General features: G+C 70.7%; 1 protein-coding gene across 1 annotated transcript in view; it reads right to left on the minus strand.

Moving 5' to 3' along the window:
• The window catches only part of CACNA1A (calcium voltage-gated channel subunit alpha1 A), a 35,976-nt gene extending 23,169 nt beyond the window's left edge, over positions 1-12,807 (minus strand). The window contains 16 exon segments of the mRNA XM_072848308.1: positions 14-131; positions 226-298; positions 435-566; positions 891-1,003; positions 1,935-2,047; positions 2,119-2,328; positions 2,771-2,860; positions 2,980-3,036; positions 3,108-3,223; positions 3,314-3,417; positions 4,020-4,207; positions 4,693-4,845; positions 4,931-5,022; positions 7,191-7,330; positions 7,802-7,907; positions 12,266-12,807. Of these exon segments, the coding sequence (XP_072704409.1) occupies positions 14-131; positions 226-298; positions 435-566; positions 891-1,003; positions 1,935-2,047; positions 2,119-2,328; positions 2,771-2,860; positions 2,980-3,036; positions 3,108-3,223; positions 3,314-3,417; positions 4,020-4,207; positions 4,693-4,845; positions 4,931-5,022; positions 7,191-7,330; positions 7,802-7,907; positions 12,266-12,552 (2,092 nt within the window). The 5' untranslated portion in view covers positions 12,553-12,807.
• Positions 12,808-15,905: the final 3,098 nt, after the last annotated feature.

Below are 15,905 nucleotides of genomic sequence, written 5' to 3' on the forward strand. Positions count from 1 at the left end.
ACCCCGAGGATACAGTTGCCGAAGAGGGTGAGGACGATGAAGTAGACGGAGAAAACCATCCCCCCCTTGACGCCGCCCTGAGATTTGATCCCATCATACATCACCGCATTCCAGTCTTCGCCCGTCAGGATCTGGGGGGGGGAAGGAGTTGCGGGGGCAGCGGGGACCCCCCTGGCACCCCAGTTCCTTGGGAGCCCCGGGGGGGGGACACGGCGGGGTCCCTACCTGAAACACCGTCATTATTGCTGCTGGGAAAGTGTCGAAGTTGGTGGGAGGGGTCCCGTCATCAAAATTGAACCTAGGGGAGGGAGCAGCGGTGGGAGCCCCACCCCTGCCGGGTGCCCCCCAGGCAGGGACCGGGGGGCACAGAGACAATCCCACGCTGGGGGGCCAGGGGAGTCCTGGGGGGCCCCATCCCCCGCCCAGTTACTCACTGTCCCCCGAAGAGCTGCATCCCCAAAAGGGCAAAGACGACGATGAAGAGGAAGAGGAGGAAGAGGAGGCTGATGATGGACTTCATGGAGTTCAGGAGGGAGACCACCAGGTTCCTCAGGGAAGCCCAGTACCTGCCAGGGCAGAGCCAGGCTGCGGGGCCGCGGCGGGACTGGGGACACGGGGACAGAGGGGGACAAGGGCACGCGAAGGGACATGGGGAGAGGGAGGGGACACGGGGACAGCAAGGGGACACAGGGACGCGGGGACGGCGAGGGGACGGGGGCGATGAGGGGACAAGGGACGGCAGCTCGGCACCCCACGATGGCTGCGTGCATCCACACGCTCACTCACGCTCGCACCGCGCCTGTGCTCGCAGACCACAGACATGGACAGACAGACCGACGGACGGACGGACGGACGGACGGAGCAGCAGCGCCCGACCCGTCAGCACTTACTTTGTGACTTTGAAAATGCGCAGTAACCTGAGAGCTCGTAGCACGCTGATCCCGAAGGATGTTCCCGGCTTCACAACAGCCCAGATCACCTCGAAGATGCTTCCGATGATAACCTGGGGGGGGGCAGTGTCCCCGTCCTGTCCCCATCCCATCCCCACCCTGTCCCCATCCCGTCCCCATCCCATCCCCACCCTGTCCCCACCCTGTCCCCATCCTGTCCCCATCCCGTCCCCATCCCATCCCCATCCCATCCCCACCCTGTCCCCACCCTGTCCCCGTCCTGTCCCCATCCCATCCCCATCCCATCCCCACCCTGTCCCCGTCCCGTCCCCATCCCGTCCCCATCCCATCCCCACCCTGTCCCCATCCTGTCCCCATCCCGTCCCCATCCCATCCCCACCCTGTCCCCATCCTGTCCCCATCCCGTCCCCATCCCATCCCCATCCCATCCCCACCCTGTCCCCGTCCTGTTCCCATCCCATCCCCATCCCATCCCCACCCTGTCCCCATCCCATCCGTACCCTGTCCCCATCCTGTCCCCATCCTGTCCCCATCCCATCCCTCTCTGTCCCCAGTCCTGTCCCCATCCCATCCCTATCCTGATCTCTTCTATATCCTCATCTTATCCTCATCCCATCCCTTCCCCATCCCTTCCCCATCCCATCTCCATTCCCATCCCCATTCTCTCCCCATCCCTTCCCCATCCCTTCCCTTCCCCATCCCTTCCCCACCCCTTCCCCACCCCCATCCCTTCCCCATCCCCATCCCTTCCCCATCCCCATCCCTTCCCCATCCCTTCCCCACCCCTTCCCCATCCCCACCCCTTCCCTACCCCCATCCCTTCCCCATCCCCATCCCATCCCCATCCCTTCCCCACCCCTTCCCCATCCCCATCCCATCCCTATCTCTTCCCCATCCCGTCCCCATCCCACCCCATCCCGTCCCCATCCTCTCCCTGTCCCCATTCCCATCCCATCCCATCCCACCCCATCCCGTCCCCATCCCATTCCTGCCGGTCAGCGGCCGGGCCGGGGCCGGACTCACGGCACAGTCGAAGCAATTGAAGGACGAGTGAAAGTAAGGCCGCGTCCCCAGCCCGTACATTTTTATAAACATTTCGGACATAAAGAGTCCCAAGAAAATGAATTCTGCATAGTCTGGGGGGGAGAGAGAATGAGCGGGGGCTGGGGGCCGGGCGGGGGCGGCGGGGGGGCGGGGGGGCACTCACAGAGGAAGTCGGAAAGCCAATCTGGCTGGTCGTAGTGAACGATAGCAACACACAGGGTGTTGAGCGCTACCAGACTGAGCACGGTCCAGTAGAAGGCCTGAGTTTTCACCATGCGGCGGATGTGGAAGCGCATCCTCCGCTCCCGCTTGTGGAAGAAGGTGGCGTTCTCCAGCTTGGCACTTTTGAGGCTGGCACGGGCGAAGGGGGAGCCTGCGGGGCGCGGGGGGGAGCCCCCACCCGTCACCACATCACCCACCCACCCCCCGAACTGTCACCCGTCACCCTCCGACCCATCACCCCCCCACTCATCACCACCCCACCCAACACTCGTCATCCCACCACCCACCACCCCCTAACCCATCACCCCATCACCCCCCACCCCGTCACCCCCCACCCATCACCCACCACCCCATCACCCACCGCCCCCAACCCATCACCCCCCAATCTGTCGCTCCCCAACCCGTCACCCCATCACCCACCACCTCATCACCCATCACCCTCAACCCATCACCCCATCACCCATCACCCCCCACCTATCACACATCACCCCACCCACCACCCCATCACCCCCCAGCCTGTGGTCATCTCCTACCCATCACCCATCACCCCCCACCCATCACCCCGGGCCGGGGGCACCCGCGCCTCCACCCACCCACGGAGGAGATGTCGGCCAGCTGCTCCTCGGCATCCTCAGGGCTCAGCAGGTCCGTCTTGCTCTTCTTGATGGTGGCCCTCCGGAGAGCTCCCGCAGGGGCGAGGGGCAGAGGGAGGCGGGCGTCACCCGGGGGTCCCCGCCGGGACCCCCCCACCCCAGGGTGGCCGCCCCCCCGGCCGGGGCACGCGCCGGGGCAGGGCACTTACCATCGAAGGGGTGCCGGGGCTCTCCCTCGGTCTCGTCCTCCGCCAGGATCACTTCTTCTGAGAGAAAAGCAGGGGGCTCAGTGGGGCGGGGGGGCACGGGGGTCCCGGGGTGGGGGCGCAGCGCTCACCCGCCTTGGAGATCCACTCCATGTAGCCGTTGAGCTCCCGCTCGATCTGCTGCTGCCGTCGCAGCTTCAGGAACGCCCGGCGGTTCTCCACCCGCTCCCGCTCTTTGGCAAACTCCCTGCGGGGCCAGCATCGGGGGGGGCCGGGGTGGGCACCCCCCTTCTGCCGAGCCCCCAGCCGAGCCCCCTCCCCCCCCCCCGCCACTTACCCGGACAGCACCCCCAGCACTAGGTTCAGCATAAAAAAGGAGCCGATGATGATGAGGGGGATGAAGTACAGCCAGTTCCAAGTGTTCCCTGAGGCATCGTTGCTCTGGGGGTGGGGGAAGGAGGGGTCAGGGGTGGGGGGTCCCTCGAGCCGGGGGGGTCCCACGAGCCAGGGCAGGGCACGGCGGCTGGATACAGGCAAGGGACGGAGGGCAGCGCAGCGGCTCTGGCATCCCCCCAGGGCTGGTGGCACCCCAAATCCCCCAGGGGTGCTCCCCACCCCACGCTGGGCCATGGGGGCACGGGGGGGGGCATGGGAGGAGACCTGGGGCCAGGGGAGCCATGGGGGGCCAAGGGGGATGCAGAGCATCTCTGCAGGACTCGGGGCTGCTGGCAGAGGGGGGACCCGAGCATCCTTTTTCTGGGGTACCCTCCTGCTGCACGGTGACCCCTCCCTCTTGCAAACCGCCTCCTGCTTTTGGGGAGGGGGGGGCTGCACCCCGTTTCTCTTCATCCACGTGCACCTGCTTGGGTTGGAGCATGGGAGCGGCAAGCGGGGACCCCCTCGGGACACTTTGGGGACCCCCTCGGGACACCCCGGGGGACCCCCTCGGGGATGGGCGAGCCTTCAGGGGGCTTCACTGCAGAAAGAGGGGAGGCGGGGGGGGACCCCGCAGCGGTGCCCATCCCCGCGGCGCCAGGGCTCACATAGTAGAGGAGGTCTGTCCACCCTTCCATGGTGATGCACTGGAAGACGGTCAGGACGGCGAAGAGGATGTTGTCGAACTGGGTGATGCCGTAGTTGGGCCCCTCCCAGTACTTCTTGCACTTGGTGCCGTTGGGGCAGATCCGGGCCGGCTCGTCCGTCCCGCAGGGGACTTCCACCTTGATCTCGTCTGGGGGGGGGCACGGATCTGGGGATCGCTCCTGCCCCACCCCCAGCCTGGACCCCCCCCCCCGTCCACACCCCCCCCCCAGGGCTGCGTTCACCCGGGAGAGTTTGGAGTCTGGGGGTGACCCCCACGGGGCTGCCGGACCCCCCGTGTCCCCCCCGCAGCCTCCTTCAGCCCCCCCCCCCACCACGGTGCTGACGCGGCTGCCGTGCAGAAATAACTCCCGCCAATTAACGGCATCTTCATCAGGGGAGAGAAGTAATTAGGCCGTTCCATATCGGGCGCGGGCCACGGGCCCAGGGAGCTGGGGGGGGGGGAAGGAGACGGCCCCTGGCTCCACTCCCAGCCCCACGGCGTCCCCACGGCATCCCCACGGCGTCCCCACGGCTCTGAGCCCTCCCCAGTGGGGAAACTGTGGCAGGGCGGGTGCAGGGGGGGCACGGAGGGGTGTGGGGGGATCTGGGGGGCTTGGGGGGGGCCAGACCTACCCGTCACCAGGTCGAAGCAGGTGGTGTGAAATTTGCCCATATAAAACTCTAATCCTATGATTGCAAAAATGAGGATCGCGAAAAACAGGAGGAGGCCGATCTGCAGCAGCGGGATCATCGCCTTCATGATGGACTTCAGGACGACTTGTAAACCTGCGCCAGACGGGGCTGAGCGGCCACGGACCCCCCAGACCCTCCTGGACCCCCCCGGACCCCCCGGCATCCCCACGCCACTCACTTGGGATCCCCGAGACCAGCTTGAGGGGCCGGAGCACACGCACAGCCCGCAGCGTCCGCAGGTCGAACTGGGAGCCCACCGTGGCCAGGATGCTGCGGGCGAGAGGGGGGTCAGCGGGCGGGGACCCCCCACCACAGCCAGCACCCCGGCCTGGCTGGGGACCCCCGCCAGCCGTGCCGCCATGGCCACCAAGAGCCACGGTGTCCCAGCACGGCCGTACATCCCCACGGGCCGCTGTGTCCCACCACAGACACGTCCCACGTGGGCCACCACGTCCCAGCCCGGCCAGGCGCCCCACACAGCCGTGCCATCACGGCCACCAAAAGCCACAACGTCCCAGCCCGGCCACGTGCCCCCCATGGGCCATGCCGTCACAGTCACCAAGAGCCCCCGCGTCCCAGCAGAGCCACACATCCTCCATGGGCCACCACGTGCCCCACGGCTACACCGTCACGGCTACCGTGAGCCCCCGTGTCCCCGCCGCATGGCCACAAGACCACGGCTGTGCCATCATGGCCACCGTGAGCCCCCACGTCCCAGCCGCATGGCCACGTGCCCACGGCCGTGCCGTCAGGGCCGGGAGCCGGTGCTGGAAGCGCGGGCGGGAGTGCTGGGCTATATTTAGCCTTTCCGGGCCGAGCGCGGCAGCGCTGCCGGTGCTGATGCCAGAGCCAGGCCCGGCCTGGGGGCTCGCAGCCCCCGGCCAGCACCAGCCCGCGGGGTCCCCGAGGACCTGGGTGGCAGTGGAGGGACCCAGGTGCCCGGATGCACCCCAACACCCTGGGGACCCATTGCCAGCCCCACAGCCCCCCCCGACCCCACGGAGGGTCCCCTCCTGCTGCCTGTCACCACAGCAACCGGCCGGCCACATTCATCCCCATCACCCCCATTCACCCCCAGTCACCCCCATTCATCCCCATCACCCCCAGTCACCCCCATTCATCCCCATCACCCCCATTCAGCCCCATTCATCCCCAGTCACCCCCATTCATCCCCATCACCCCCATTCACCCCCAGTCACCCCCATTCATCCCCATCACCCCCATCACCCCCAGTCACCCCCATTCATCCCCATCACCCCCATTCAGCCCCATTCATCCCCAGTCACCCCCATTCATCCCCATCACCCCCATTCACCCCCAGTCACCCCCATTCATCCCCATCACCCCCATTCAGCCCCATTCATCCCCAGTCACCCCCATTCATCCCCATCACCCCCATTCACCCCCAGTCACCCCCATTCAGCCCCAGTTACCCCCATTCAGCCCCATTCACCCCCAGTCACCCCCATTCAGCCCCATTCATCCTGCTGTGGGTCCCCCCGGTTCATTCATCCCCGTTGCCCCCGCCACACCACGGCTCATTCACACGGGCAGGGCCAAGGCGAGGGGTACAGGGGGGGGGAGCAGGGTGCAAGGCGGGTGCAGGGGGGAGCGGGGGAGAGCAGGGGGGGTGCAGGGTGCAGGGGATGCAGGGGGTCCAAGGGGGAGTGCAGGGTGGGAGCAGGGTGCAGGGGAGAGCAGGCAGGGAGCAAGGGGTGCCGGAGGGGAGCAAGGGGCGCAGAGCAGGAGGAAGCAGCCAGAGCAGCCCCCGCTGTGGCCGAGTGCTCGAGGGGACACAGGAGACAGAGGGGACAGCCGGGTCTCTGACCTATGACAGCCCCGCTGCTCCCTGCCTCAGTTTCCCCACTGGCTCTCCTGGCAGGAGGGTGAACGCAGGACACGTGGCAGCCGGCGGAGGGGCTGGGGCCAGGGTGCCATGGCCGGGGGGGCAGCGGCCAGCCGGGCGCTCCAGGGCTGGGGACCCGGGGCTGCCGCTGAAGCGCCGGCGGCGGGTGCGGGTGCCGGGCCGGTGAGTGGCGGCACGGGGAAATATTGTGACAGCGCTAAGAGGCACTTGCTACCGCCGGGGAAGCAGGACGAGCGCCACAGGCGATAATTAACGTCTCGCCCGGCCCCGGCCCAGCAGGCACTGGTGACGCCCGGGACCGCTGGCGCGTGCAGCCCCACGCACAGGGGCCCTGCACACACGTGTGCACACGTGTACGCGCACACGCATGTGCGCACGCATCCTCTCTATGCACACACTCCACGGCGCGGGCGGGGTCCTACAGCTCGCACGCCTGCACGCACACGCGTGGGTCTGCTACACGCGGGGAAGGGCGCAGGGCCGACGCGTGCGTGCACACGCATACGCAGCCACCGCGGGGGGGGACGGCGCGTCCCTCCTTGTCCCTGGGCGGGCGGGACGGGGACCTCACCCGGTGAGGACGACCACGAAGTCCATCACGTTCCAGCCGTTGCGCAGGTAGGAGCCTTTGTGGAAGGCGAAGCCCAGCGCGATGATCTTGATCCCCGCCTCGAAGCAAAAGATGCCGATGAAGTACGGCTCCGTGTCGTCCTGGGGCGGGGACAGGCGTGAGGCCGCCGGACGGGGGACGTGGGGACACCCCCCGTACGGTCCCAGCCCGTGGGGCGAGGGGGCATCCGGGGCAGCCGCTGGCCCCATCCCCCCCCACCCTCCCCAGGTGCCGCGGGGCGGAGGCGGCCGCCGCTCCTGGCGTGGCCCAGATTCCCAGCAAGGAGGAAACTGGGACGCCGGCAGGTCTGGGGGGACCGGGAGCCGCGGCCACCGTGTGCCGGGTGCCAGCTGTGCGCGGTGCAGGCTGGCAGCCAGCCCCAGTCCTGCCGCCCACGCCAGGGTGGTCGGGGACCCTCACTGGAGCCCCCGGGGTGGTCGAGGACCCGTGTCCAAGCCCCCGGGGTGGCCAGGGACCGTCAGCGGAGCCCCTGGGGTGGCCAGGGACCCTCGATGGAGCCCTCAGGGTGGCCGGAGACCCTCGCCAGAGCCCCCCGCCAGCCCCGCGCTCACCAGCCGCTCTGACATGGGGGTCTTGTCCTCGTCGGGCAGGTGCTGCTCCAGCGCCAGGACGATGCAGTTCGCGATGATGGTGGCTAAAATCATGTATTCAAAAGGAGTGCGGCCGAGTCAAGGAAAACCCAGCTGGGCTGAGCCCACGGGGGCCTGGGGTCTCCCCATACCAGGCTGGCTGGGGAAACCGAGGCAGGAGAGGGGCTGGCGGGGTGCCCAAAGGGAAGGGGGCTTTGGGAACCCCCCGCGCCGGTGGCGGTTGGCGGCAGGGACGCGGGGCCCGGCTGCCACCAGCGCCCACGTGCTCCGTGGCTCATTAATTTCCCCATCAAAGGCGCGACCCGGTGGCCCTGGCTCCTCGGCACGAAGCCTCTCGCCCGGCGGGAGCCGGCAACGATCAAAGCGCCTCGGCGACAGCGGGACCCGGGGAGACCTACACGGCACCCGCCCGGCCCCACCAGCTGCCAAGCAAGGATGCCGTCCTCGTGCGGTGCTGCCGCCGGGACCCGTGCACGCTTTGGGGTATGCGTTCGGTGAGCGCAGCCCCCATCCCGGCCAGCAGTGCCGGGGTGCGGTGGCAGCAGCATGCCCGTACCCTGCCCCATGGCCCCGGCACCGCGGGGACGGCAGCGGCGGTGGCCGAGCAGGGGCTGGGGCAGGCTGCGGGGGTTTGAGACCCCCAGTCCTGCAGCCCCGTGGCAAGTTCTGCGCCGCGTTACGTGGCCGCAGAGTGGGACCCCCCCCATTCGCACCCAGTTCATGCCACCAGCCCCACACAGCCACCGGGTGCCGCAGCCCCTGGGCACCCCGGCAGAGCTGCCCCACGGCTGGGGCTGAGGGCTCGGCCGAGGTCGCACCGGTGGCAACGACAGACACAAAGACGGGACTGGATCCTGCTCCCCGCCGCTCTGCGGCGCAGCTGAGGGGTGGGGAACGGCCACTGGCTCCCCTGCCTGACGCGGCACGGCTATCCGGCATGGCACGGCTGCCCGGCAAGGCTATCCAGCATGGCACGGCTATCCAGCATGGCACGGCTATCCAGCACAGCTATCTGGCATGGCACGGCTACCCGGCACAGCACAGCTATCTGGCATGGCATGGCTACGTGGCCTGGCACAACACAGCTATCTGTCACGGCCCAGCTATCTGGCCCGGCACAATTATCGGGCACAGCTATTCAGCTCGGCTATCTGGCCTGGCATGGCTACGTGGAACGGACATTTGGCATGGCTGTGTGGCCTGGCACGGCTATCTGGCATGGCAGGGCTACCCGGCACGGCTCAGCTGCCTAGCATGGCTATTCCGCTCAGCCATCCAGCGCGGCACAGCTATCCGGCACAGCTATCGGGCACGGTACGGTTATCTGGCACAGCTATTAGACACAGCACAGCTATCTGGCACGGCATGGCTGTCCAGCACAGCACGGCTATCCGGTACAGCTATCCGGCATGGCACAGCTATCCGGCACAGCTATCTGGCACGGCACAGTTATCCGGGGCAGCACAGCTCTCCGGCATGGCCATCCAGCACAGTACAGCGATGCAGCACAGCTATCTGGCACAGCGCGGCTATCTGGCACAGCATGGCTATCCGGCACAGCTATCTGGCACGGCACAGCTCTCCGGCTGTGGGGACCTGCACCCGGGGCCAGCTCTGCCCCCGAGCCGGGGCGCAGCCTCCCTGGTGCAGCCCCGCGGGGGTCGGGCAGCGCCCGCTGGCCCCCCGTGCCGTGCCGGCCACGAGCGGGGCCGTGCCACCGCCCGCTGCGGGGAGCCGAAGTGCGGGTGCCTGGCGGGACGGGCTTTGGGGTGCCGTGGGAGCATCCCCCCCGGCCAAACGGAGCCTGCTGCCTCCTCGTGCCCGGGCCGCCGTGACGGCGGGGGAGGCTCCGCACGACCGCAGGATGGGGCCCACAGGGGCTCGGGGTGGGTGGCGCGATGCATCACCCTCCTTGGCCCCCTCCGCGCCTCCCGGCGGGGCTGCCCTCACCCCCGGCACCCCCAGCACGGCAGCCCCAGCCCTGCTCGCGCCTCGCCGGCAGCTCCGGCCACCCGGCAGGACACCCGGCAGGACGTCAGCACCGGCCATGGACCCGCTGCGACACCAGCAGCCCTCGCCCACGGCTCCTCCGCGCTCACCCCTCCCCGCCGCCGCGAAGCCCCTTCCCCACGGCACGGCACGGTGAGCCGGTTCGCACGCAGCAGTGGGGACGCCCGCTCGGTGCCCACGGCAGGGCCTGGCATGGCGGGCCTCGGTGTGCCGGACACCGGATCCTGCCCCTGGGATGCTACAGCCAGGACGGTGCTGCCGGTGGTGCCCGTCCTGCTGCGGCATGGCATGGCATGGCCACGCACCGGCAGATTTGCCTCCACGCGGCAAAACGCCCCCCCCGGGATTTGCTCCCCACGCTGGCAGCACCGTCCCCGCACCGGGGCCGACATTTCGGCGCTGCGCCGGACGCATCCCCCCGCCACCCATCGCCACAGCACCGCGGCTGCGGCGCACATGCCCAGTGGGGCACCGGCAGCACCCACTGCCCAAACCCCCCCCGGTGTCAGGGGGGTTCCCAAAAGGCTCGGGGGAGCCGCACGGCAGGGCTGGACCCAGCAGCGAGCCTGCGGCTCCCTCGGCAGCACCCCAAAACCGCGCTGTGCCCCCCAGCCTGTGGCAGGGCCCTCATCGCCACGAGGAGCAGTGACAGTGGCCCTTTTGGGGTGCCGCTGCTGGCCGAGGGTCTTGGGGTGCAGGAGGGGGGGGGACGGGCCAGGAGGTACCCAAGGACAGCAGGGCTGGAGCCGCAGCCCCACAGCAATGCCCCGAAACAGCCCCGCACCCCCAAACGCCCCAGCGGGTCAGCCCTGGGGAGGGAGGGGGACCTGGGGACACCCCGAGTCCGGGGGAACCCCGGGGTGATGGAGATGGGCTCTGCTGGCACCAGGGGGGCTGAGCCCAGTGCCGAGGGGTGCCAGGGACATGGGGGTGCCAGGTCAGCCACCCCCCCCCCCAATTAGGGCACCAGGAGACACTGGTGCAATAGGGTTCCCCTACCCCCAGCCCCCCAGGATGAGCTTGGACCCCCCAAACCCGCTGGGCAGGGCCAGGGACTGGGATGGGGGCACGGCCACGGGGGTGATGGAGAGGGGTGGGTGCAGGGCAGGGGGACGGGGACAGGGACGGGGCAGGGGATGGGGACCCCAGCACAGGGATGGGGACCCAGTGCAGGGCAGGGGGCTGGGGACAGGGATGCAGCATGGGGACAGGGAGCTGGAGCAGGGTAGGGGGACAGGGACCCCAACGCAGGTCAGCGGGATGCAGACATGGCAGGGGGACGGGGACCCCAATGCAGGTCAGGGGAATGGGGATGTGGCAGGGGGACAGGGACCCCAATGCAGGTCAGGGGGATGGGGATGTGGCAGGGGGACGGGGACCCCAATGCAGGTCAGGGGGATGGGGATGTGGCAGGGGGACGGGGACCCCAATGCAGGGCACAGGAATGGGGATGTGGCAGGGGGACGGGGACCCCAATGCAGGGCACAGGAATGGGGACATGGCAGGGGGACGGGGACCCCAATGCAGGTCAGGGGAATGGGGATGTGGCAGGGGGACGGGGACCCCAATGCAGGTCAGGGGATGTGGACATGGCAGGGGGACGGGGACCCCAATGCAGGTCAGGGGAATGGGGACATGGCAGGGGGATGGGGACCCCAATGCAGGTCAGGGGATGCGGACATGGCAGGGGGACGGAGACCTCAATGCAGGGCACAGGAATGGGGACATGGCAGGGGGACGGGGACCCCAACGCAGGTCAGGGGGATGGGGAAGTGGCAGGGGGACAGGGACCCCAATGCAGGGCAGAGGAATGGGGACATGGCAGGGGACGGGGACCCCAATGCGGGGCACAGGAATGGGGACATGGCAGGGGGACGGGGACCCCAACGCAGGGCAGGGGAATGGGGACATGGCACGGGGATGGGGACCCCAATGCAGGGCAGAGGAATGGGGACATGGCAGGGGATGGGGACCCCAACACAGGGCAGGGGAATGGGGACATGGCAGGGGGATGGGGACCCCAACACAGGGCAGGGGAATGGGGACATGGCAGGGGGACGGGGACCCCAAAGCAGGGCAGGGAATGGGGACATGGCAGGGGATGGGGACCCCAACGCAGGGCAGGGGAATGGGGACATGGCAGGGGGACAGGGGACGTGGCAGGGGGACGGGGACCCCAACGCAGGGCAGAGGGATGGGGACGTGGCCGGGAGACGGGGACCCCAACGCAGGGCAGGGAAAGGGGGTCCCCAGCATGGGGCCGGGGAGCCGGTGCAGGGCAGAGGGATGGGGACAGGGATGTGGCCCGGGGCCGGGCAGCCGGGTGCGGGGCCGGGGGATGGGGAGGGGGGCAGGGAGCCGGGTGCGGGCCGGGGGCCGGGAGCGGGCGGCGGGGCGCGGGTCCCCAAAGGATATGGCCATTCGGTGATCTTTTTGGCGTATTTCCTCACCACGTTGTCCTCGCTGAAGAGGAAGAGGGAGCGGTTGACCGTCAGGCAGTTCTGCCGGACGGGGATGGGGTTGTAGAGAGCCATGGTGCGGGCTCGCTGGGCCATCGACTGCTTGTACATCCTCTGCGCCCCGGGGGGGCCGCCCTGCCGCGGGCCCCCCGCGCCCCGGCCCCCCGCCGCGGCCCCGGGGCCTCCGGTCCCGCCGCCTCCGGCCCCGTAGCGGGCCGGCACCTCGTCTCCGAAGCGAGCCATCCTGCAGAGAGCGACGGGCCGGGGCTTACGCTGCTGAGGCCGGCGCCGGCGAGGAGCTCATCACATCCCATGGGCCGCCACCGCGGCAGCGGGGGAGGGCGGGGGGGGCCGGGGGCCGGCCCGGCCGGCCCGGGGGTCGCTCAGGCGGCGGCGGCGGCGGGGCCGGTGGGCGCGGGGACCGGCCCGGGCATCCTTCCTCTGCGCCCCCGCGGCGGGGGCCGGTGGGCGCTGCCCCCCCCCGCAATCCGGCAGCGGGGAGGGGGCGGGGGTGCGGCACCCCGGTGGAGGCGGGGGCGGGGTGGGGGTCCCGCCGCTGCGGCTCCCGGTGCCCGGGGGTGCCGAGGTGCCCCGATGCAGCAGGGGGGGGCGGCGGCAGCTCCCCCAGCGCGGCGGCCCCGGCTGCGCCAATTCCGAGCGGCCTCGGGGCGGGGGGGGGGCGGGGGGGGGGGGCGAGAAAAACCGCGCCCGGTCAGCGCGTCCCGCCGCCCCCGGCAGCCGCCGCCGAGCGGCACCGCGGGGCAGCCCGGAGCATGGGCGGGAGGGGACAAGAATCCCCCCCCAAAAAAATGCCAAATCGGCCGAAACAAAAATGATGTAAAAAAAAAAAAACCCAAAAAATTAAAAAAAAAAAAAATCGCGGGGGAGGCGGCGGCGCCGCGGGAGCGTGTCCCCCCCCTGGGGCTCGGCGGGGCCGGGCGGGGGTCGCCGTCAGCCCCCCGGCAGCAGCGGGGCGGCGGGGCCCATCGGCCCGGGCTGCGGCAGAGCCTCCGCGCTCCTGCTCCTCCTCCTCCTCCTCCTCCTCCCCCCTGCCTGCCCGCGGGGCTCTTCCTCCCCCCGCCTCCTCCTCCTCCTCCTCCTCCGCCGCCCGGGTTGGGGCTAAAACGAGCGCGGTGCTGGGGGGGGCGGGGGGCAGCGCCGGGGCCGGGGCAGGGCGGGGGTGCGGGGTGCTGAGTGGGGTGTGGGGTGCTGCCGGGGTGTGGGGTGCTGAGTGGGGTGCGGGTGCTGAGTGGGGTGTGGGGTGCTGAGTGGGGTGCGGGGTGCTGAGTGGGTTGTGGGGTGCTGCCGGGGTGTGGGGTGCTGAGTGGGGTGCGGGGTGCTGAGTGGGGTGCGGGGTGCTGCCAGGGGTGCAGGGTGCTGCTGTGGTGCGGGGTGCTGAGTGGGGTGTGGGGTGCTGAGTGGGGTGTGGGGTGCTGCCGGGGGTGCGGGGTGCTGAGTGGGGTGTGGGGTGCTGCTGGGGTGCGGGGTGCTGCCGGGGTGCGGGGTGCTGAGTGGGGTGTGGGGTGCTGAGTGGGGTGTGGGGTGCTGAGTGGGTTGTGGGGTGCTGCCGGGGGTGCAGCACCCCGGGAGTGCCTGTCCAGCACCCACCGGGCACCCGGCACCAGCAGGACGGCGTGGATGGGTGTGCAAAACCCGGGCAGGATGGAGTGCACGGGTGTGCAAAGCCACGGGCGAGGGTCTGCGCGGGTGTGCAAAGCCACGGGCGAGGGGGTGCGCAGGGGTGCACGGCCACGTGCGAGGGGGTGCACAACCACGGGCAGGATGGCGTGCACGGGTGTGCGCAACCTTGTGCAAGAGCGTACAGGACCACAGGCAGGATGGCAGGCGCAGGCGTGCACGAGCAGGACGGCGTGCGCGGGTGTGCACGGGTGTGCGCGGCCACGGGACCAGCGCACGCGGCTGCGGGCAGGACAACGTGCAAGGCTGCGCACGACCACGTGCGAGGGCGTGCGGGGCTGCGGGCAGGACAGCGTGCACGGTGTGCACAACCGCGGGGCCAGCGCACACCACAGGACGGCGTGCGAGGGTGTGCGCGACCACGCGCGAGGCTGTGCGCGACCACGGGGACGGGAGCAGGCCCGCGGGCAGGCCAGCGTGCGAGGCTGCGCGCACCCACGGGGCCAACCCGTGCGAGCACGCGCACGATTGCGTGCAAGACCCGACGGTGCCGACGTGCCCGACCACGCGCGAGTCCGCGCACACGCGTGCAGCCGACGTGCACGAGTGCGGCCCCGTGGCCGACAACGCGTGACCACAGGCGCGACCGCGTGCGGGACCCTCGCACGACCCCAGGGCGACGCGCGCGGCCGCGTGCACGAGGACGGGCGGCCACCGGCGAGGGCGGTGACGGGGCCGCGGTGCCCTCACCGGCCCCGGGGACCTTCCCGTCCCCAGCTGCCCGTCCCTGTCCTGGCGCTGGCACCGCTCCGCGGCCCCGGCGTTAATTCATTAACCGCGGCTTTAATTATGCAGCCGCCCCGACTGAGGACGCCGGACCCGGCGCCTGCCTCAGTTTCCCGACGGGGAGACCCCAGCGTGGCCCCAACCCCCTCCCGGCGTGCACGGGGGGACGCCACGGCCGGACTCTGCCGGGGCTGGGGGTCCCGTCCCTGGGGAAGGGGGCGGGACGTGGGGGGGGCAGCGCCGGCACCGTGGGGTCCCCCCGCACCCCCTGAGCCACAGCCGCCCCCCCGGTGCGGCGGGAAGTAGGTCGCCCAGTGCCCCCAGCCCCGCGCCTGACGTCAGGGCCCTTTGTCCGGGCACCGCTTTTGTCCCGGCACCGCGGCCCTGCCACGCGCCCGGCTCAGCGCCGCCGGCGAGGGGCGAGGGGGGCGGCTGCGGGGGGAGCGGGGCCGTGGCCCCCCCACCCTGCTGCACCCCGAGTCTGGGGGATGCTCGGGGCCGCAATCTCCGTCACCCCGGCACGAAGCCGGGGCGAGGCAGGACGGAGCCCCCCACTGCAGCCCCACCGCAGCCCCCGCCGCCCACCGCCCCCCCCCCCCCGGCGCGGGGCAGCTTGGCCATTTCAGCCCCTTTTCCCCCCAAAAGCGCCGCCCCGTGCCCCCACCCGCAGACGATGCCGGAAGGTGCGCGGGAAGGGGGGACGGTGCCAGGCTGGGATGGGGACGCCGTCGGCAACCCGGGGGCACCCCCAGCAGCCCCCCCGGCCCCTGCAGCCCCCCGGCTCGGCCGCGGGCCGGGCTGTGCCGGCGGTGCCGGGTTGCAGCAGCCCTTGGCGGCAGCGCTGGCTCCGGCCGAGCCGCAGATGCAGCGAGGAGCCGGAGCCAGGACGGGGGGGGCTGGCAGGGCGAGGGGGGCCGGGGCTCCATTCCTGCTCCCCGGCCCCGGTCCCTGCTGTCCCCGGCCGTGGGGACGTCACCCCGGGCACCAAGTTGGCACCGGGGGATGCACCGAGCCTGAGCGGTCTCAGCCGCCTGAGCGGCAGGCGTCGAGCTGGGAGCGCTGCTGGCCCCACGGCCACAGTGCCGCCGCCACGGCCCTTCCCCAGCCCCACGGCCGGGATGTGCCACCGTGGGGACCGTCCCCACCGGGGGTGACCCTGAGTGTCACCTCCG

The sequence above is a fragment of the Ciconia boyciana genome, chromosome 31, assembly GCF_034638445.1.
Source record: "Ciconia boyciana chromosome 31, ASM3463844v1, whole genome shotgun sequence".
NCBI classification, from domain to species: domain Eukaryota; kingdom Metazoa; phylum Chordata; class Aves; order Ciconiiformes; family Ciconiidae; genus Ciconia; species Ciconia boyciana.